Genomic DNA, 23,977 nt, shown 5'->3' with positions numbered 1-23,977 from the left:
AACCGAAAGCAGATTGAGGAGAGGAGGCGAGGGTAACCGAAAGCAGACCGAGGAGGGGAGGCCATTAGGGAGGACGTATGTAGATGAAGATGAAGAAGGAAACATCACTTGAATTCAAATTCAGCACAGCAGCAACTTTGAAGGAAGCAGCTCTACATGGCCCTTACAACCTGCAAGATTGAAGGGAGCCGGCTCTACATGGAGTGGTGGGGGAACTATAACTTGCAAGAGAATGAAGGAGGAGGCGGCTCTATGCTTTGCATGGAGACGGCGCGTGCAGTGCAGTGCAAAGATGGCCACATGGCGAGACAGGTCGACGCCGAGAGAGATATAAAAAAAAACATGTGGCGAGGGTGTTAGCCCGGTTAGATATTAGTAGAAGCTTTAAAGCTTTTTAAAAAAAGCTTAATAACTTTAAGCTTTAAGCTCTAAAGCTTAAAATAACCACGCTATAGGTCGTCGCCGACTAGAGGGAAAAAAAATAAAATTTTGCCGTTATGCTAATTAGCTATCGCTAGTTGTAGTGGATAAACATTTTGTAAGGCTTTATAAGTGTTTTAACTAAGGCTTTAATGTTAAGGCTTTGAGCCTTGAATTTTACCACTAGGCAAAATCGACATGAAATATGTGAAGAAGAAAAAAACCGTTGCCCATCGTCCATGTAGTGAACTATTAAAGTTGGCCGCATCTCTTGTTCTGAGGGTAGGAGAAGGGACTTCATGTCCTGCTGATTCCATCGGTGTAATCCGATCTGAAGGAGATGGAGAAAACCAAACTCTGTTCGTCGTTCTGTTAGAGAAAAGGAAGCACCATTTTAGTGAAGGTTGCCTTTTAAAGCTTTAGACTTTGTGTTATATCCTTCACACTTTACCCAAAGATGTCAAACTTTCCTTTTCTTTGCCCAATGGAACAAAAAAGATGCTCAAAATTGGTTTGTACCCTTCATGTTGGGTTTGTAGGCTTTTATTCTTTTCTCAAACAATTACAGATTTGTATATATTAAATTAAACAAACAAATAACAGATAAAAAGAGGGCTTACCTTGTTTTGCAAAATTTAGAATACCCTTTCTTGTTGTGTACTTGGCCAAAGCTTTGATACCATTATAAGAGGATATTTTCTCCAATCAATTAAGTGAGCTTGTAATTCAAATAAACAAGGGATGTACACTTCTATATATAATATAACTAGAGGATGGTTGACTTTTCGAATGTTGCCAGGTGGCACACTTTTTAGGAGCCCTTGCCGTGTGGCACTCAAGTGCATGGCACCCCCACCTCAGTCGCCTCAGCCCACCAAAAGAGACCCGCGTCCACGATGGCGCCCCCCTCATTCACCCATCCCACCTCAGTTCTTAGATGGTTGCAGAGAGGGCGACCTTCTTCTTGAATGGGTGTAGGTGGTCCCGCCCTCAGCCCCGTCAAATGTCGTCGTCCCATCCACTACATGGTGCCCCCTCATTCACCCATCTCACCTCAGTTCTTAAATGGTTGCAGAGAGGGCGACCTTCTTCTTGAATGGCTGCAGGTGGTCCCACCTCAGTCCCATCAACCGTCGCCATCCCGTGCATTGCATGGCGCCCCCTCATTCACCCAACCGTTCTTCTTGAATATGCGACGGGGCAGAGAGTTGGTGGTGGCGACGCGCAGAGGGTGACTTGAATACATGCAGAGTTGGCGCATTTGCTTTTCGTTTGGTGGAGTTGGTGTTCGTCGTTCAAGGTTTTACACACACCGGTGACCTCTCTCTCTCTCTCTCTCTCTCTCTCTCTCTCTCTCTCTCTCTCTCTCTCTCTCTCTCTCTCTCTCTCTCACACACACACACACACACACACAAAGTTGGCGCGTTTGCTTTTCGTTTGGTGGAGTTAGTGTCCGTCATGAAGGTTTCGGTGATCTCTCTCTCTCTCTCTCTCTCTCTCTCTCTCTCTCTCTCTCTCTCTCTCTCTCTCTCTCTCTCTCTCTCAAACACACACACACACACACACACAAACACAAACTGTGTTGCATTTTTTTCAGGTTCACCATCGCCACTATTTTCTCAGGTTCTCTATCGCCCAAAGTGCGCTCAAACAGCTCTCTCTCCCAGCTTCACTTCAGGTGACTGCTCTCTCTCTCTCCCGGTTTTGCTTCGGATGAGTACTCTCTCTCTCTCTCTCTCTCTCTCTCTCTCTCTCTCTCTCTCTCTCTCTCTCTCTCTCTCTCTCTCTCTCGATTTTACTTCGGGTGAGTGCTCTCTCTCTCTCTCTCTCTCTCTCTCTCTCTCTCTCTCTCGGTTTTACTTCGGGTGAGTGCTCTCTCTCTCTCTCTCTCTCTCTCTCTCTCTCTCTCTCACACACACACACAATGTTGCTTTTTTTTTTCAAGTAGCCCAAAGCCATCTCTCTCTCTCTCTCTCTCTCTCTCTCTCTCTCTCTCTCTCTCTCTCTCTCTCTCTCTCTCTCTCTCTCTCTCTCTCACACACACACACACACACACACACACATTGTGTTGTTGTTTTTTTGGCTATGGATGAAAAAAGAAAGCGTTGTTTTTTTGTTGTTGTTTCAGAGTGCGCTCATCCATCTCTCTCTCTCTCCTAGTTTCGCTTCAGGTGATTGCTCTCTCTCTCTCTCTCTCTCTCTCTCTTCCGCGGCCGGTTCACTTTGGGTGAGTGCTCTCTCTCTCTCTCTCTCTCTCTCTCTCTCTCTCTCTCTCTCTCTCTCTCTCTCTCTCTTTTGTTGTTTTTTTAGTTATGGAAGATAATTTAACTGCATAATTTGTCAAAATGCCTTTTTTTATTCAAAGAATGATTCCTACAAGTGGGCCTTTTTTACCATCAAGCAGCTCCATTTTTAGAAAAGCATGAGTTTTTGGCTGCATGCATTTTTCAACATAGGTTCGCTATGTTGTAATTACTATTAAAAATGACTCCTTATTAAATACCTTTCTTATGTCATGAATAAATAAATTTTTAAAAAAAAGTACCACCCTAAAAAGCAAACAGCATATATTTAATGGCTTGACCCCTCTGATACTTTATTAATATTGCAAGGGCTCGAGGCCCCTTTGCCCTAAGGTTAACAATGTAACTTCACTTATTGTACCTTTTCAATCCAAACACATTATACATTTTTTTTAAATGCTTGGTCATTTTGTCTCTCTCTCCCCGCAAAAGAGGGTGTTGTGATCTGTTAGGCTGCAGCGCCACAAATCAAGATGCTTTTCGCCCTCTCTGTCATTATGAATAATCAAGAACTGAGGCGGGATGGGTGAATGAGGGGGGTGCCATGTAGTGGACGTGGGTCTACACGTGAGGTGGCTGGGCGCTTTATGGGTTGGGGGCACCATCATGCACTTGAGTGCCTGTTTGTAGGAGGCTTGATTAGGCTATGTCGGCTGGCTGAGCTGGTCGCTCAGGCCTAGAGAGAAAGAGAGAGAGAGAGTTAAGATGGATTCCACATGTGTGTGTGTGTGTGTGTGTGTGTGTGTGTGTGTGTGTGTGTGTGTGTGTGTGTGTGTGTGTGAGAGAGAGAGAGAGAGAGAGAGAGAGAGAGTAGTTGTATTTGTTGTATGCGTGTGTGTGTGTGTGTGTGTGTGCGTGAGAGAGAGATAGAAAGAGAGAGAGAGAGAGAGAGGAGTTAGTCTGACTACGTGTATGTTTTTTTAAGGAAATGAAGGTTCCTCTATCAACCATTAATAAAGGAATCTAGGATGTTTAAATACTTTTAGATTTTCTTGCTTATCCATTTTATTATCTTTTTAGCTTGACACATATGTGTGTCCCTTGGATGTATGTTTCCCATGTTATGTTGTTTTCTATTTTATGTTCATAAATTAGACACATATGGTCACACACACACACACACACACACACACACAAACATAACATTCAAGGATGCACATACATATTACAAAATTTGACTTTGTGTAATGTATTTTTTATTTTAAATAGAGATCAAGTTCAAGATGACACATCCACAACACACACCAACAAACACACCCACACACACACACACACATGGATGCACATACATATGCCAAACGTTGAATAGTGTAATGTATTTTAAATAGAGATCAAGTTCAAGATGTATGTTGCCAATGTTATGTTTTTTGAATATAGCTATGGGAGCATGTGAATCATAGAGAGAGAGAGAGAGAGCCTACATACATACACATCTGGTGACATACACATATGGTGACACACACACACATGTAGAGCACATATGGTGACATATACATCTGGTGACATACACATCTAGTGACACACACACACACACCCACACACACGCACACCCACACCCACACCCACAAACACTCCCACACACCACATGTAGAGCACACATGGATGCACATATATATTACAAAAGTTGTAAAATATAATGTATTTTTTATAGAGAGTAAGTTCAAGATGAGCAACACACACATGTAGAGCACACATGGATGCACGTATAATTAGAGAGAGAGAGAGAGAGAGAGAGAGAGAGAGAGAGAGAGAGAGAGAGAGCCTACATACATATACACATGGTGACACACCCACACACACACACACACACACACACACACACACACACATGTAGAGCACACATGGATGCACGTACATGTGCCAAACGTTGTATAGTGTAATGTGTTTTAAATAGAGAGCAAGTTCAAGGTGTATGTTGCCCATGTTATGTTTTTCTAATATAGCTATGGAGCATCTGAATCATAGAGAGAGAGAGAGAGAGAGAGCCTACATACATACACATATGGTGACACACACACACACACACACACACACACACACACACCCCCCCACAAACACCCCCACACACACATGTAGAGCACACATGGATGCATGTACGTATTACAAAAGTTGTATAGTATAATGTATTTTTTTATAGAGAGCAAGTTCAAGATGAGCAACACACACACACACACACACACACACACACACACACACACATGTAGAGCACACATGGATGCACATATAATTAGAGAGAGAGAGAGAGAGAGAGAGAGAGAGAGAGAGAGAGAGAGAGCCTACATACATATACACGTATGGTGACACACACACACACACACATCACACACATGTAGAGCACACATGGTTGCACGCATAATTACAAAAGTTTTAAATAGAGAGAAGGTTCAAGATGACACATGTAACACCATAGATTACACGTGGGTGCAAATGCACAATGGCATAGAGAGAGAGAGAGAGAGAGAGAGAGAGAGAGAGAGAGAGAGAGAGAGAGAGAGAGAGTGAGAGAGAGTTAGTGCAACAAAAGTTAATAAGTTGCCATTTCCATGTATCTATAAGATTAATGTATATATGTGTATACATACGTACATACATACATGCATATATAGACAAATCTAAAAATATTCCTTTCTTTGTTACACTCTTCATTGTAGGAGGACCCTTCTTTAAAATATTCATGTTTTTTATGCAATATGCTTTTTAATTTTCATGGTGATCTTTGTAATTAGATGTTTTTATTTACATGTCACATCTTTATATATGTTACACATCTTTGTATATCTTTGCACATAGTAGCTATAGTTTTGATTCATATACACATGGACACAGTAATCATGCATAATTGACAGAGATGGAAGAGGTGACTTGCATTTAGCACATGAGGAGTACTCTTTCCTTTCAGGAAAGGGTGAATTTGGCTTCAGAATTTGAGCATCGCTTTTTTTCATAGTCCAAGTTGGTTTGGGCCATGGGTGGCTCTGTTGGAAAGAACAATGGGTGGCTCATGCTGTTGGTTTGGGCCATGGGTGGCTCATGCTGTTGGAAAGAACAATGTTTTTAAAATTATTGTACGTTTAGAAAAATTAGATGAAAATATTGCCCTAATGAATATTAAAGAAAGTCTAGGCTTGCTTGATCTTTATGAAGTAGACTATAATGTCGCTGGCCCAAGAGATCAAGTACATCAAGTATTTGATGAAGTTATTAAATGTATCCCAAAGCATAAGCTCATTTGAAAATAAATATGGTTATATTCTTCTTCTATAAACATTGGTATTTAAATAGTCTTTATATTTTTTATACAAATACTGTAATTGTCTCTCTCTTTCTTTTCTTATGCTATGTCTCTCTATTACTAACTATAAAGAAGATCATGATTATTATTGATGTGAAGTTTGATTCTGTTTTATGTAGAAACATGGCATTAGATATTTTAAAGTTGACTTATGACAATAATAAATTGTCAGATACGATCTTCTTTGAGGAGATGCCACAGTTAGTTTTTTTTGTGGCCAACCTAGCCTAAAAATGGAAACTTCTTGGGTTTGATGGATGGGATGATGTTAACCCACGGTATATTTATGTAGTCTTAGATCCTTACAAGCTAGATGACAATCTCAAGCTCCTCTTAATCAAAGAGGCATTGGGATTACTAGATGGCTTTTACATTGTGGGTAGCAGACGTAGGAACGTTGAGGAAAATCACTTCAGTATTAGGGAAATATTGAAGTGCATTCCAAGAAGGAAATTGATGAAGTTAATGATGTAATTTTCTCTCTCTCTCTCTCTCTCTCTCTCTCTCTCTCTCTCTCTCACACACACACACACACACACACACACACACACACACACATGTAACACACAAATAGTTACCCTTGCCTTTGAGAAATCAAGAGAGAGGGAGAGAAAGAGAGAGATTATAAGGTTTTTGTTGTTGTGGTTTGTGTGTGTGATTTTGGAGAGGCAAGGCACAAGGTTACTAGCTAGAAAAGCCGGTGGTTCGAATATTATTCTCTCTTCAACTTGAGTTAGGTCTTATTGTTATGTTTGTTCTCTATCTATTTGTGTATTTATAGTTGAGAGAGAGAGAGAGAGAGAGAGAGAGAGAGAGAGAGAGAGAGAGAGAGAGAGAGAGAAGACACCGCACATTAAAATAATTTATATATCTCTTACTGTCTCATAGATAGTATTTAATACCTTAGTGGCATAGGACATTGCATTTGATTGTAGAGTAAGCTTTAGAGAGAGAATATATGACCTAAGAGATAATATATAATCTAATAGAATATTCAAAAGTTTAAAGATCTTCAATTTGGATTTCAGCAAATGGAGATCTCTAATGGTAACAATGGATCAAAAGCCGTAGTGGAGACATGTGGACCTTCCAATTTTGATGTGGCTTTGTCTACCCCGCCAGAGCTGATGAATATTCATGTTGCAAAAAACCTTGCTCGGTCAAGGCCTCCATTAGAACAACCAGCTAAACATCTACAGACTATTATGGACATATGCAAGCGCACCGAGAAAAATCAGGTTGCTTGCAAGGAGTTCTTAGATACCATTTGGGGGGATGAGGTCCATGGAAGTGGCACTCAAAGGGGAGATATGATGAGAGATGAGTTGACACATCATCTTCATCACATTCTCGATAGCAATGCTTGCATAGAGGCCAACCAATTAAACATGATTTGCTTTATAGAAAGTTTGCATGTTGAAATCGGGAAGCATCTAGGTGGATGTACTAGAGGGAATGTAAAGAACAAACTGATTCATTGAAAAAGCAAGTACAGACATTAGGTTCGGAGGTATTAAGTCTAAAGATATCCATTAATCGACTCAATGCTATTATGAAGAAGATGAGCCGTATGTTGGAAAGTGTGGGATAGTTGCTTAGAGATTTTGTGAGAGCATGATGTTTTTGTCTAGGAGAAAATTGTACTCAACTTTCTTGCTTTGACACTCTGGGCGATATTAATAAATTTCCTACTTTCTTGAAGTCTTTATATATCCCTTTTGTATTTTATTCTTTGCTTTTTCTTTCTTTATCTCTCAACATATTTTATAGTTCTATGCTTTTTTCTTGGTCTCTCTCTCTCTCTCTCTCTCTCTCTCTCTCTCTCTCTCTCTCGTAATGCCTTTGTTGGCAAATAAAGGTTAGAGATGGAGAGAGGTTATCACTTATTAGTGCAAATTGATTGTATTTGTCTCTCTAAATCTCTCTAATAATTACACAATGTTTGCTAATGTGCCAAGTCTATCCTTGAGTAGGGTCATATATGTGATATACGTGCCAAGATCATACGTGAGGATAATGACACTTAAAGTATAATAAATTTAATAAGACAATAAATGTAAAAATAAAATTAGTAGTTGTTTTTCTCTTTTTTAAAGCAGTTTGAAGATGACTAGGGACCGTACATACCTAAGCTCGAACCAGGTCTGTCGCCTTTAAAATTTTGGATGATGTAATACACGCATCTCACCGTAATTGTTCGCGAACAGGGGCTAGCATTTGAAAACAAATTCATGCTAATTTAATGGGGTACTTCAATGTAAATGAGATTGAAACATTTAGAAGGGTTGAAAATGAGGAGCATAGAGAATTGTATGCTATAATTCACTTAGATTAGGGTAACATAGCAACTTCTACTACTACGGTCCTTCAAGAACTTAGCAATAAAAATCTGAATGTTCGGGCAAATAGAGATATGGTAGGAGGCCCTATTTCTTTCGATTTAAATGAACCACCTATAGATGAGATTAGTTGTGTTGAAAGGTATTAAATCCGGATGTCATTTTATAAGGCGCATTTTTTCATTTCCTCATAATGTTAAGCACCCAACAACCATGGTGTTATGTTCCAGAGATTGTACTTTTCACTCTTTAGGGACCTTTTCTTACAAGTGCCATTTTTGTGAGGCACTAATTTGGAAATGTGAGGCATCAAGAAAGCTTTGACAATATGTGGGAAACAATTATTGTGCAAGTGGGAATATCTCTCTTTATTGCCTTTGGAAAATCCTCCTCTTACATTAGTTGATCTGTTGCTTGGTAATGATAATGTAAGTAAGGAATACATGAAGAATATACGCTCTTATAACAATGTGTTAGCATTTGTTTCACTAGATGCTCACTTGGACAATCAATTTACTAGGGGAGGAGGTGTATTTAATTTTTGAATCCATGGTACTACCTATCATCATATTGGCTTTGTAGTAATACCCGATGAAACACAAGATGCCCAATTGTATGTGTATGATACACAGCATGAATTGGAGAATAGAATTAATGGGATGTCTTCTAATGTGCTTGGAAGGTTACAAACAATGATGTATGAACACAATCTGTATAAATACTGGTGAATTTCGTACAAGGAGAGAAATGTTACAGTCCAGTCCACATGTAGATCTGAGAATGGTCAATCAATGAAGCTTGATCAATCTCAAGGTGATACTTGGTTACGGGTAGTGAGGTAGCTACTCAAGGGGATGATTTTCATTTAGGTCATATAGAGATTCAAATAATGTCTCGCATAGGTGCTATAAAAAGAATATCTAATTTGCATTGTTCATATATGCCTCTATTATATGTTCTTCTGTTTCCTCAAGGAGAGGATGGTTGGTATGTTGGAATTCCACTCCATGGTAGAAATAGACAAGGTTCAAATGAGGAGACAAAGAATGTAACTCAATGGCAATATTATGCATGTAGATTACAAATAAGGGAAGATACAAATGCTTCCCTTCTGCACGGTGGTCGACTTTTGCAATAGTACATTGTTGATGCATATAGCAGTATGGAAGAATCAAGATTTAGTATGGATATGCAATAACCATAAAGAACTGCATGTTGAAGTATACCAAGGGCTTGCAGATATGGTTAATGTCATTGATGGGGTCAATAGAGTCTCTCGGGGCATTTCTAGACACTGGATAGTTCTGCCATCTATGTATACTGGGGGCCTCGATATATGCATCAATTGTATTAGGATTTAATGGCAATTGTTAGGAAGATGGGTAAACTTGACCTATTTATTACCTTTACTTACAATCCAAAGTGGGATGAAATATGCAATGCTTTATTGTCGGGTCAGGCTGCCAAGATTAACCTGACTTGAGCGCAGGTCTTCTATGAGAAGCATAAGGATATGTTGTACTTATTGGTGAAGAAAGCATTATTTGAAAGGGTAGTGGAAATTGTTTCTGTTATTAAATTTCAAAAAGAGACTTGCCACATGCACATATATTGTTAATATTGGAGGGTACATGTAAACCTACTCATATTGCTCACTATAATAAGTTGGTATGTACTGAACTTCCAAATAAGGCGATGTTTCCCAAGTTGCACAAGATAATCAGTCATGTTCATGGACCATGCGGGGAACTAAATATGTACTCTCCTTGCATGGTTAACGGGAGTTGCAAACATCATTATTCTCGCAAGTTTTTTGAGACTACTATTGTTGATGACAATGGATATCCAACTTACATGTAACGAGATGATGGTAGTTTCATCCAAGTAAAGAATCATAGGGTGGACAGTCAATGGGTTGCTCCATATAAAAGAAATATGCTCTTCCATTATAGCAGTGAAATATTTGTATAAGTATGTATATAAGGGACATGATAGAGCTACTATAGAGTTGCAAGATACACATGGGGTTATTGATGAGGTTAGTCAATATCTAGATGTATGATACGTGTCTACATCAGAGGCAAGTTGGCGTATATACCAATATGATCTGCATGATGAAAAGCCATATATACAAAGGTTGCATGTTCATCTCCCCTTGAAAAATCATGATATATTTAATGACCATGATGATTTGCATGATGTAATTGATTGTGATAGGAACCGAAGAACTACTCTCACTGAATGGTTTAGAGCTAATCAATTACATGCAGAAGAAAATGGCTTGGTATATGTTGATTTCCCTTACAAGTGTGGAATTCTTCTCTTCGATCATAGACTAAAAGAAAAAAGAGAAATGTGATTGGGACGTATGTATAATATTAGCCCGAGTGCAGGTGAGCAATACTATCTACGCATACTCACAATGTGTAAAGGCTACAAATCTATTGAGGAAGTCCAAATAGTGAATGGATAATTGTATCCCTATTTTAAAGTTGCATGTGAAGCGAGAGGAATGTTGGAGAGTGATGAGGAGTGGTATATGTGTCTTCAAGAAGCTGCATTTTAGAAAATAGGATTCCATCAGCGTCAACTTCTTGTCATCATTTTGGTTTTTTGTGATCCTATATCTCCCAGACAGCTTTGGGTCAAGTTTTGTGCCGGACTTTTAGAGGATTTTCTCCATGGCTTGCAGAGAAGGTGCGTTGATGTTGGTGTTTGTCAATCTATAGCTAAGAATCAAGTTGTGTTACACTTGCAAGACCTCTTACAACAATATGGAAAACGTCTACATGATTTTGAAGGGTTCCCTCTTCCTGATAGATCAATTATTGGTACTATCAACAATGGGTTGTTGATGGAAGAGATGATGTTTGATGTTGTTCAACAGTCTGATTTGGCTCTTTCCATGGAAAGGAGTCTTAATAGTTGTCAATCTAGAACATTCCATACCATCCTTGAGGCTGTTAATTTAAACAATGGTGGTGTTTTTTCCTCAATGGACCAGGCGGATCAAGCAAAACATATCTATATAATGCCTTGCCATCTCGATTACATGGAGATAATCAAGTTGCTTTGGCATGTGCATCTTCAAGAATATTTGCATTGTTACTTTTAAATGGGTGCACTGCACACTCACGTTTCAAAATCCCATTGGTTTTGAATGCTTCTAGCACATGTAATATTAAAGCTAATAGCCCATTGGCCGAGATGTTGAAGCTTGCAAGATTGGGATGAGGCTCAATGATGCATAGGTATGCATATGAAGCATTGGACATGACATTAAAAGATATTATGGAAAGTGATATAGTGTTTGGTGGCAAAATTATGTTCTTTGGTGGTGACTTTAGACAAATCTTACCTATTGTTATAAAGGGATCACGTGAGGATATTGTTGATGCAATGCTATGCCGATCAAATATTTGGAGACATGTGAATGTTTTAAAGCTCACCCAAAACATGCGGGTCATTTAGAGTGTTTATGATTCTACAGATCTATAATTTATCAATTGGACTTTACAAATTGGGGATGGCTCTATTGACCATCCACACAATTAGGTAGAGTGGTAATTCCACCACAAATGGTTATCCATGAGAACTCCTTGCTGAGTTTGGTAGAATGGGTGTAGAGAGATCTTCAAAGAGTATAGGATTATGCATGCTTCATCAGAGACCGCGTAAATACTTAACTGGTAAATCATTGGAGATTTTGCATATACTAATCTGTAGGTTAGTTTCATTATAATATCAAACTTGAATTGTTAATATATAAAATTTAGAAAGTATAGTTATTACTTAGCTTTCACCCACAATTCGTAAGAAGTCGGAAGTTCGTGTGCTGAAGAGTAGGAAGAATAATATTTGTTGATGTCAAAAAATTAGCTAATAATAATGGATCTAAGAATCTTCAAAAACTCGAGAATATTGCTCAATAAATGCATCCAATGTAGAAGATAACTCCTTAGCGCCGAAATAAGTCCAAGTAATAACTCATTGAAGAGGTCATTAAAAGGGTTGAAAATTTGTTGAGAAGAAGATAACCTAGGTAATAATATCTTGATGCCGAGCTCAAGGGTCGGAGTAGTCGTTGTGGTAGTCTTGTTCTTCATCATGATCAATCATCTTTACTCCAAGTGTAATATTCTTGGATTATCATAAATACCTTGATGTTGAGAATTACCCTCTTGATCGAAAGAGAAGTTTCCGTCCTCATGGTTGACTCGTGATAAATAGCAATTCTTGATGAAATCTGTAAAAAGTAAACCTCGACAAAGCTTTTGAAAGTTTCATGTTGCTTGTCTTGGATCTTTGAAATCCTTTGAATTTAGTTGAAGAGGTGCTTTTGTTGAAGGCTTATAAGGTTGAAATATAAAGCTTCAAGGCTTTAAAGTTCTAGTTATATGCTTCATCTTTAAAACTTTGGTAATAAAAGCTATAGGTCTTTTTACATATTAATTTTAGTTTTATAACATAAAGGTTAAGGCCTTGAATGACAAAAAGAAGTAGAGGCTTAATAGAAAGCTTTTGCTATGAGCTTTTAAAGGCCTAAAGCTTTTAAATATAAAAGCTTTATAACTTAAAGAGTTAAGCTTTTTACCAAAAGCTTGTAATTAAGCTTATAAGCAGCATGTAGCGTGCGCTTCTTCTTCTTATTTTTTAAAAGAAAAATTGTTGAGCTTATGTAATAATTAGCTTTATAATTTAAGCTTTATGTAAAAACTTAATAGGAAGAATGTAGCTTTTATATATATATATATATATATATATATATATATGTGTGTGTGTGTGTGTGTGTGTGAGAGAGAACCAAGTGTAACTAAGCTTTTATCAAAGCTTTAACTAAACGGCTCCACTTCAAGCGAACTGCGCACGGCGCACAGCAGAAAAAAAAAGAAGAAATCCGCCAAACGATGGAGAGAAGAAATTATTTTTTTAAAATAAAATAAAATATAAAACTTTATTTTAAATCCTTAAATTAAACTTCACCATAAGTCAGTGAACAACGACTGGGCAAAGGGAAAAGAAACGAAGACAAAAAAAATAAATCCGCCATTGCCGAATTATTTGCTGTCGCCAAAGAGAGGGGGAAAAAGAGAATAGGAAAACAAAAGTTAATTAACAGAATTAAAAGAAAAAAAAAACTTTATTTCTTCAAAAGAGAGATCCTCCAATGTACATCGATTTATGGAAGAAGAGATTTTTGTTTGAGCCCTCCATTATAGAAATTGAGCAGAGGGTATGATTAACAATTCTGAAATCAGGGATTTAACCTCCTCAATTTGTTGATTCCATCCATACAGACGGATTATGAAAAGGATTAATGAGATTAAAAGTGGTTTTGTGGTTTTCACAAAACCCACTAATGGTTTTCCACCTTGTTTTACCCTTTCATACCATAGATCAATAGATTGATTTCATACAATAGATCAATAGATTGATGGAGATTTGTTGTCCAATAGTTACAAAGAACCCTTCTTTCAACCACACATAACCATAAACTAATTCTTCTTCAAATTAAATTGAAAAAATTGCCAAAATCACCTTTGTCTTTGTCTCTTTCACTTCTTTGTCCACAAGTCTTTGACCATTTTCAAGAAGTTTGAATTAATCCAAAGTTCTCATACCAATGATGTGAATTAACCTCCATCACCATAGCATACACTTGACAAATAAACAAGAAGAGCATCAAAAGCAAGATATGCATGACAAAAGAATGGGTTAAATCTCCCCCATGCATGAGGAAGCACGCCCCATGCATGAGTGAGCGTGCTTCCTCATGCATGTATTTGTATATTAGCAAAAAGCAAGTGCTTAAGATACCTTGATACATTCCACTTTGGGTTATTAATATCAAAAAGTAACTTGGTCTTCAAGCTTGGCTATTTAGATTCAAATTGTAGCAATTTAATTAAATGAAACTATGGGCAGGCGACTATCGCCACACACCGGCGAAAATCCATCGCACCCACGCTATTTCGTACACTGATCTGCTCACCAAAAACACAAGACACATTAAATCTTGCTTATCCGCCCATCACTGCTCCACGCTCTCGTGCATAGCCAGTCACGATCGTGCGACAAATGAGCATACCATAAATAAGATGTAAAATATCAAATAATTCCACAATTCACATTTCCATAACATTCCATCATCCCTATGCTGTGCAAATGAGCAACATGTGGAACTTGCTATGAGACAAGTGCTAGTGGAACTTCAGATTCACCCACCTGTGTGGTCGCTTGTTGAACCCAAAAAGTCCAATGTGTAACAATTGGCTGTGGCTGTGGATATTGTTGCATCTATAACTATAGCCAATCTATGCTCGTCACAAGAGTATAAGTCTGGAGTTCCGGTCAAAAGTCTTTTTGTATCTTTCTCTTTTTCTCTGCTCACTCTCATAATACAATCTGCTTTTCATTTAAAAAAGTATTAAAAAAATAGAAATTTAATTTACGGTACGGTGAATTTAATTTAATGGTTTAATGGCATATAGTCTGCAGACTTGGGTATGCTTTTCTGTTTTATCGGGGTTGTAGGTCTTTTAATCTTTGGGTTTTGAGGGTTTCCCTTCGGTGTTAAGCGATGGGTAGCCAGGGCAAGCACAGGTCCTCCACGCAGAGCCATTCATTCAAGGCCAAGGCCAAGAACAGGGTGGACGATCTGCAGGGCATGTTCTGCAGCTTGCAGCAGGCCAGGAGGGAAAATAGAGGCGCAGATGTGGCTATCCTCGAGGAGCAGTTCAACCAGATGCTCAGAGAATGGAAGGCAGAGCTCCATGATGCATCCCCTGCTACATCCTTGGCGGTAAAATTCTCCCATTTCTTTGCAAAGAATTTCTGCAACAGACAAAGAAGAAAATCAAGGGGCAGAAATGAAATAAAATTGTGCATCTAATAAAAACAGATCGGATTACCAGGAAAAAAATCCAAAATATTCACTTTCCATTTACCTCCCCCCGCCCCCTCCCGGCCCCCTCCCCCCGGCCCTACTGGAATTCAGCCAAAGTACCACAATGCGGATGTCTGCCTACAAAGGAAGAAAGGTCTAGAAAAATCAGGTAATTGAAGATGTGTAAGAATATGCTTAAGCATGTCGAAGGATTTCTTTTTTGGACTCTCCCCTAAAAAAACAGTTTGTTTCGAAGAAGAATAGTCCAAGGTGATGCAATTAAAGAGAAAGCGCGAATAAAATTATCTGTAATAACTGAAGAGAATGAACTTTAGTAACATTCTTTAGAGTAGGCCAAGTGACCTTCAATTTCCCAAGAGGTCATGGAGATCAAGACACTTTATCCCGTACATTGAGTGCCTATGTAGTTGGGCCAAGGTGTCATCCAAACATGGCTGGAGTCGTTGACGTCGATGTCAAAACAAATCCATGATTGTTGATATCACTAGAAAAGCAAGGGCATGGCAAGACTCTGCATGCCACCTTTATGGGAACTGTCACATGCACTCTGCACTCAGTGCATGGTGACAAGATGGCTCATCATCAGAAGTGCATCAGTTGTACAGTTTTAGAACCCAATAGAATGATATTTGTCGTACGCCGTGACCCCATTGTACATCCTCAGTCCAGGATAAGTCAGGCACGAGCTACGTAGGTCATTCCTCAGCCTTAGTGGGTCAGTCAGTCAGTCAAGTCCCTTAACCCACTTGGAGAGAATCATTCATGCAGGTAGAGTCAGTAGAAGCCTTAGGGTTTGCATCAGAAAGCACTCTGCATCTTGCATAATATGCATACATATGCCTGTGCATCATTTAGAACATCCCCAAAGCCTTAGGGAATTTACTGGGATTTATCTGGTATTTTTTTCATATTTATTAGTATTTATTTATCATTATTTGCATTATTGGGCATTTATAAATATTAACTTTATTAAATGACCAACCTCCAGTTAGTATAAATAGGCTTGCCTAGAGCCTCTTTTCCTCATTCAGTCTTCATTGTGCTAAGAGCTCTCCTCTTTCTTGCTTTCAGCCCAAGACTAATCCAGCCCTAGTGCCCATAAGCTTTCTTCTCCAGCCCTTGAGATCCATAGCTTCAGCCCAGCCCTAGGTGCTTGCCTTCAGTCTCATTCAGCCCTGAATTCAGCACTCAGTTCAGGCCCTGATTCAGTCCACAGTTCATCTTCAGTTCAACGCCAGTTTGCAGCCTCCAGACACCTGCGTTTTTCTGTCCAGCAGCAGAAGACCTCTGTGTTTTCTCTCCAGCAGCCTCAGTACCTTGCAGCTTCTGTCCAGCAGCCCCAAAACTGCTGCGTTTCAGTCCATCAACACTCCTACAGGCCCGCGTTTCTGTCCACAGCAGTATCCAGCCCTGAATCAGCAGTCTACAGCAGTTTCCAGCCCTGAAACTGTTGTTTGCATCAGTGTCCAGCCTTCTATGCATCATCAACACATTTAGCAGTCATCTGGTGAAGGTAACTCAGCATTCATATGTGTTTTCAGCATTCTAACAGTGTGTAGAACAGTCCACCTTCTTCTTCTTTGAGCCTCAGGTGTGCAGCCCTTCCTCATGCCCTTGGGAGGAGTGCATAGGCTCGAGATCAAGTCATTGAGGTGTTTCTACAGCAGTGTACAGATCAGCCGCTCTCCGATCCTCCGAGATCTTGCATTCGGCTTATCTACAGTCCAAAGTCATTCTCTCTAAAGTAATAAAGCAAATACTATCTCGTTATCGGGATAGGGGGCCCTTCAGTGGGTAATTCGGGACCCAATCTGGTGTACAGTTCTCATCTATCTCTCTCTCAACTCTTTAAAGTTTGAAGTAATGAAATGGATTGCTAAACTCACCTCAGGATACAGAAGACGGTGTGAGCATATTGTGTGACAGGATCAACCAATACAAAGACTTCCGTTGCATATCACATTGGTATCAGATTCAGATAGTCCACACACACCGTATCCTAGCGTGGGGGCATCCTCGGATGGTTAGATTGCGTTCCGGCATGACCACCGACTTCAGCATCATGTCTACACGAGAGAGTAGTCATCAGCCGGAAGACGTCTCCCCCGAAGGAGACCTTGCTCTTCCGCCTACAGACAGCAGATACCATAGCTCTTCTAAGAGCTCAGAACCAGCTACTCATGGAGCGTCTCCAACTCTTGGAGGCAGCAGCAGCACGTCCTTCTACACCTCCAGCAGCACCCGACTACAGCTCCCTCTTCTTTCAGATGGAACAACAAAGGAGAGAGGACGAGGCCCGAAGGAGAAGAGAAAAAGAAGAAAGACGGGACTATGAGGAAGCCCAACGCAGGATCGACGAAGACCGGCGTCTGGCTGAACTCGCCGCTCGGGAACACCAACGTGAGCTTGATCGAGAACGTATGTTACTCGAACACCAACGGGAAAAGGAGGCCATACACTTGAGGTATCAGCAGCTCTCCTCAGTCTCCCCAGCCATAGGTGTCACCAGCCAGCATCTCGCAGCAGCATCAACCACCATCATTCGCAGTCAACCGAATTTCAACAAGTATGATGGTAAGTGTGATCATTCTTCAGTTAATCAATTTATTCATCAGTTTAATGCTCATTTTCCATTAGCTAGGATCACAGACCCACAAGACAAAGTCCACTTAGCGGCTCCCCATCTCACTGGTGAGGCAGTCACTTGGTGGCAGCATTGGTCTAGTATTCATACAGACCAGGCCACAGGTGTCACAGCCTTTGACTGGGACATCTTTGTCCATGACTTGAAGACCAGATTTCTCCCGCCCCAGTACATGACCGGTCTGAAAGACGAGTTCTATGGACTCAGACAGAACGGATCCCCAGTGCTTCAGTTTTCCGGTAAGGTTATTACTTTAGCACAGCAGTTAGGGTTATCTGAGCAGGCCAAGATGGAGCAATTCATTCGTGGATTGGACTCCAACATTCGGTTCACAGTTCGTAACTTTGAACCAAGTACATATGACCGGGCTTTGACTCTCGCTCAGAATGAAGAAATGAAGCTCAACGGGGGCAAGCCCAAGCAGGCATCTCAGTCCAGTACCAAACCCTAGCAGCAATCAGCTGCACAGACAGGGAAAGGTAACGCATCTTCTAAAGATGCTAAGAAGGACAGCAGTAATAGCTCCAGTTCAGGGGGTAAGAAGGATAAAGAACCTAAGAAAACCCCTGATGAAAAGGCTAAAGCAGGCATTATTGGAGGTTATCTTCCTCCAGAGGAGCAAAGGAAGTACCAGTCAGAAAATAGATGTTTTTTCTGTCATATTATAGGGCATGGTAAGAAGGATTGCCACAAATGGCAAGCGGCACAAGTTGCCAAAGCTCCTTCTGCCACAGTTGCCACAGCCTCCCCAGCTCCTCCAGCCCCGCCTACTACCTCAAATGCAGTTCAACTGTTACCTTCCATGCATCCTATGCCATCCGTGGTATTTGATGCTAAGCAGGAGGGTGAGAGCGATGCTGCTCAGAAGAGCCTTATCCGAGCTTATGGCTCTGCCCAGGGCCGACAGTTTGTAGTCCTTTTCGATATGGGTAGTTCTGAAGACGCCATCTCTCCCCAGTTGGCTAATAAATTGAACTGCACTTTAGTCCCCAAAAGGCACAGCAGTTTGTCTTTGAAGTTCAGAAGGCCTCATTTCAACGAGATTTCATCGTCTCCCCTCTGTTAGGGTGTGACATGATCTTAGGAATTCAGTGGTTCCGTCAGTATGAGCCTATTCCCAATTGGGGGCAGGACACTTTTACTATTTGTAAAGGTTTTCCTGAGCCTGTCATGATTCGGGGGGATAGAAGCATTCTTGGCATTCCATTGATTTCGCATCTCCAGGCCCGACGAGCTATCCGCAAGGGAGCAGAAGGAGCACTGCTTTATGTTCGTGCTCAAACAGCCCCTCCCTCATTAGTAGCATCCCTTACATCTTCAGTCCCTCAGTTAGCAGACCTCCTATCCAGACACCAGGACATTATGCTTAGGGACGATCTCCCACCCAGTCTCCCACCCTCTCGCCTTGAGGACCATTACATTGATTTGGTCCCTGGATCAGACTCTCCTAGCAGGTTTCCCTATCGTCTTTCCAAGACTTTAGAGGGCGAGTTGGAAAAGCAGTTATCTGAGCTTCTCCGAGCCGGATTCATTCGGCCTTCTTCCTCCCCATTTGCTGCACCTATCCTATTTGTCCAAAAGAAGGACAAGTCTGCACGCCTTTGTGTAGACTACAGGGCATTAAACAAACTCACGATCAAGAATAAGTTTCCTATGCCCAGGATAGAGTACATTTTGGAGCGTTTAGATGGTGCTAAGTTTTTCACTAAGATCGACCTCAAGAGTGGTTACCATCAGGTCCGCATTTTTGAAGCTGACATTCCAAAAACAGCTTTCAGGACAGAGCGTGGTCACTACGAGTTCGTCGTCATGCCTTTTGGGCTTACAAATGCACCCGCAACGTTCAATAAGATGATGTCTAGGATTTTCGCAGTCCACATTGGGAAGTGTGTCTTCATATTCTAAGACCGCCCAAGAAATCCGTTCATTCGTAGGTCTTTGTCAGGCCTATAGCACACATGTCCATCAGTTTTCCAACCTTGCAGCACCTCTTACCGACTTGCTCAAGGGGGTGAAGACTCGCAAGCAGAAAGTCTCAGTTACAGGTAAGGCACTTGATGCATTCCGTGCACTCCAGAAAGCTGCCTCAGAAGCACCTGTATTAAAGTTAGCATCATGGGACGAACCTTTCGAGGTCATCACAGATGCCAGTAATGTAGCCATAGGTGCAGTCCTTCGGCAGGACAATAGACCCGTGGCATATTACAGCAGAAAGTTGGATGTCGCCGAAAAGAATTATTCGGTATATGACAAAGAGCTTTTGGGTGTGATCACAGCGCTCAAACATTGGAAGCCTTTTCTTTATGGACAGGCTTTCACAATGAAAACAGACCACCAAGCACTTAAGTGGCGTCAGACTATGCCAAGTGCCCAGTGGAGTGATCGACAGGCCAGGTGGAGTCAAATCTTCCAAAAGTTTGGAGGTATGATTGAATACATCCCTGGTAAGCATAACCCAGTAGCAGATGCTCTCAGTCGAAAGTCCAGCATCCAGGCAGTTCAAGAAGCTACCATTCTCGAAATCACGGGGAAGGACTTAGATAGTATGAAAGACCAATATGTCGACTCCCCTGAGTTTGGTACTCAGTATAGTTTGGCCCTCACTTCTGAGCCTGGCCACTATTCAGTACAGAACGGTTGGTTGTTCTACAAGAACCGTCTCTGTGTTACTCGAGAAAAGCGTTCCGCTCTTCTCCACGATGCCCATGACTCCTTAGTTGGAGGACATAGGGGTATCAACAGTACCCTCGAGAAATTAGAACGGTCCTTTTATTGGCCAAAGATGAGGCGTGATGTCTATGCACATGTACAAGCCTGTAAGATTTGTCAAAAAGTCAAGGTTCCCCATACAAAGAAGGCAGGTTTACTTCAACCTTTGCCTATCCCCGACGGACCTTTTATCGACATATCTATGGACTTTGTAGGGCCTCTACCAGCATCCACTGGATCCCGTAACACTCAGTGTTTTACCATTGTGGATCGCTTTAGTAAGTTCTGCATGCTCATCCCATGCAAGCATACGGCCACAGCCGAGGACGTAGCCCGTCTGTTTCTCAAGCATTGGTATCCAATTTGTGGTTTGCCTAGCACCATAACATCAGATAGAGATCCCAAGTTTACCTCGCATTTCTGGAGGGCATTATTTGAAAACTTTGGAACTAAGTTGCAGTTGTCTAGTGCATTCCATTCCCAGACAGATGACTAGACAGAAATTTATAATCAATTGGCCTTTGATGTCCTCAAGTCATATTGTCATGACCAGCAGTCCAAATGGGAGCACTATCTTCCGTTGGTCCAAGCTATCTTGAACGACACGCATTCATCCAGTGTCGGACGGACTCCATATGAAGCAGCCTTTGGTCGCCGTTTTTCTTCTCTTTTGACGAGAATGGTGTCTCCATCTTTAGAGGCTAATAAAACCACGGAAGCATTTTCCGAGATCATTGAGTCAGTCAAGGACCGCTTGACCAAAGCTCAGGAAGCATATAGCAGACAGGCAAATAAGTCTAGACGAGATGTCCACTTCAAGGAAGGGGATTGGGTCTATTTGCGTATCATGAAGCAGAGATTGAAACAAGTGGGCAAACGTTGTCCCAAGCTTTCATTCCATAGTTTTGGCCCTTTTCCAATAGTTAAGAAGATAAGTGATGTCTCAATGAAGTTAAAGTTGCCTGCCAGTTGGACAATGCATGATGTTTTCCATGTTTCTTGGCTAAACCCATATGTTGGTCGAGAAGTGTTTGATGTTTCAGATGAACAGCAGCCAGACGTGGTAGACGAGGCAGAAGTTATTGAGCCTGAGCAGATCCTTCTTCATCGATGGAAGCATGGTTCCGGTCGACGGATTCGTCAGTTCTATACGAAGTTCCGAGATCGAGGCACCCACGAAGCCGTATGGCTCGACGAGGAGTTCTTCCAGGAGTACCCCCAGTTATTGGCGGACTACTTGGAAGCCATGAACTTGCCGCCAAGCTAATCAGGAGGGAATGTCACATGCACTCTGCACTCAGTGCATGGTGACAAGATGGCTCATCATCAGAAGTGCATCAGTTATACAGTTTTAGAACCCAATAGAATGATATTTGTCGTACGCCGTGACCCCATTGTACATCCTCAGTCCAGGATAAGTCAGGCACGAGCTACGTAGGTCATTCCTCAGCCTTAGTGGGTCAGTCAGTCAGTCAAGTCCCTTAACCCACTTGGAGAGAATCATTCATGCATGTAGAGTCAGTAGAAGCCTTAGGGTTTGCATCAGAAAGCACTCTGCATCTTGCATAATATGCATACGTATGCCTGTGCATCATTTAGAACATCCCCAAAGCCTTAGGGAATTTACTGGGATTTATCTGGTATTTTTTCCATATTTATTAGTATTTATTTATCATTATTTGCATTATTGGGCATTTATAAATATTAACTTTATTAAATGACCAACCTCCAGTTAGTATAAATAGGCTTGCCTAGAGCCTCTTTTCCTCATTCAGTCTTCATTGTGCTAAGAGCTCTCCTCTTTCTTGCTTTCAGCCCAAGACTAATCCAGCCCTAGTGCCCATAAGCTTTCTTCTCCAGCCCTTGAGATCCATAGCTTCAGCCCAGCCCTAGGTGCTTGCCTTCAGTCTCATTCAGCCCTGAATTCAGTACTCAGTTCAGGCCCTGATTCAGTCCACAGTTCATCTTCAGTTCAACGCCAGTTTGCAGCCTCCAGACACCTGCGTTTTTCTGTCCAGCAGCAGAAGACCTCTGCGTTTTCTGTCCAGCAGCCTCAGTACCCTGCAGGTTCTGTCCAGCAGCCCCAAAACTGCTGCGTTTCAGTCTATCAACACTCCTACAGGCCTGCGTTTCTGTGCGCCCTGAATCAGCAGTCTACAGCAGTTTCCAGCCCTGAAACTGTTGTTTGCATCAGTGTCCAGCCTTCTATGCATCATCAACACATTCAGCAGTCATCTGGTGAAGGTAACTCAGCATTCATATGTGTTTTCAGCATTCTAACAGTGTGTAGAACAGTCCACCTTCTTCTTCTTTGAGCCTCAGGTGTGCAGCCCTTCCTCATGCCCTTGGGAGGAGTGCATAGGCTCGAGATCAAGTCATTGAGGTGTTTCTACAGCAGTGTACAGATCAGCTGCTCTCCGATCCTCCGAGATCTTGCGTTCGGCTTATCTACAGTCCAAAGTCATTCTCTCTAAAGTAATAAAGCAAATACTATCTCGTTATCGGGATAGGGGGCCCTTCAGTGGGTAATTCGGGACCCAATCTGGTGTACAGTTCTCATCTATCTCTCTCTCAACTCTTTAAAGTTTGAAGTAATGAAATGGATTGCTAAACTCACCAAACTCAGGATACAGAAGACGGTGTGAGCATATTGTGTGACAGGATCAACCAATACAAAGACTTCTGCTGCATATCACAGGAACACACTTCAAAAAAAAGTCTACCCCCTGTAGTAGTGTCAGCAAGGATAACCTCCAAGTTTGCGGGACGGCCTCAAACCAAGGCTTTCTAGACATTGCATGAAATTTTTGGTCAGCGTGCTCTAGAAAAAACAAAATCATTAGTACTTGTGGTGTTACCTTGCTACTTATCGTTCTTTTGTTCTATGCATGGTGGTATTTAGTAAACTGAATTGGTCTTATTGCTCTTTGCAGATGGCTAGCCCAAGCTCATCTGAGCTATCTTCTGACATGGAAAGGCTTCTTCAATTGACTGAGGAAGTCGATGATGCTAGTAGTAGCTTGGCTGTTTGTCTAGCCAAACCTACTTATGAGCAGCGGGGACGCAGTCCACTGGCATACTGCAGCGATGAAGTGGTGAGTTCATTGGTTTGCATTCATTGATTATTGCCAAAGAGCAGGATGTTTGTAAGTTGATTGGATTATATGAAAAAGGCCTATTGGATTGTATAAAAAAGGCCCATTAGATTTATTGTAGCTGCCAGCCCTGTACAGAGAGAGAGAGAGAGAGATTCGTTTTTTCAGTTTATCTAAAGCTTCACACACTTATATGTGCTACAACCAATGACAGCTGTAACTTATGTTTGCCAATTCTTTGAGACAATGGGCAGTTTAGCATCCATTT

General features: G+C 41.2%; 1 protein-coding gene across 1 annotated transcript in view; it reads left to right on the top strand.

Moving 5' to 3' along the window:
• The first annotated feature begins 14,796 nt into the window (after positions 1 to 14,796).
• The window catches only part of LOC147615648 (transcription factor VOZ1-like), a 63,818-nt gene continuing 54,637 nt past the window's right edge, over positions 14,797 to 23,977 (top strand). Inside the window, exons 1-2 of the mRNA XM_086778190.1 lie at positions 14,797 to 15,156; positions 23,548 to 23,709. Of these exons, the coding sequence (XP_086634316.1) occupies positions 14,935 to 15,156; positions 23,548 to 23,709 (384 nt within the window). The 5' untranslated portion in view covers positions 14,797 to 14,934. The remainder of the gene's footprint in view (positions 15,157 to 23,547; positions 23,710 to 23,977) is intronic.

Source organism: Cibotium barometz, chromosome 39, assembly GCF_041138505.1.
Source record: "Cibotium barometz isolate CiBa-2024 chromosome 39, ASM4113850v1, whole genome shotgun sequence".
Taxonomy (NCBI): domain Eukaryota; kingdom Viridiplantae; phylum Streptophyta; class Polypodiopsida; order Cyatheales; family Cibotiaceae; genus Cibotium; species Cibotium barometz.
This window is presented reverse-complemented; position numbering and strand designations above follow the sequence as displayed.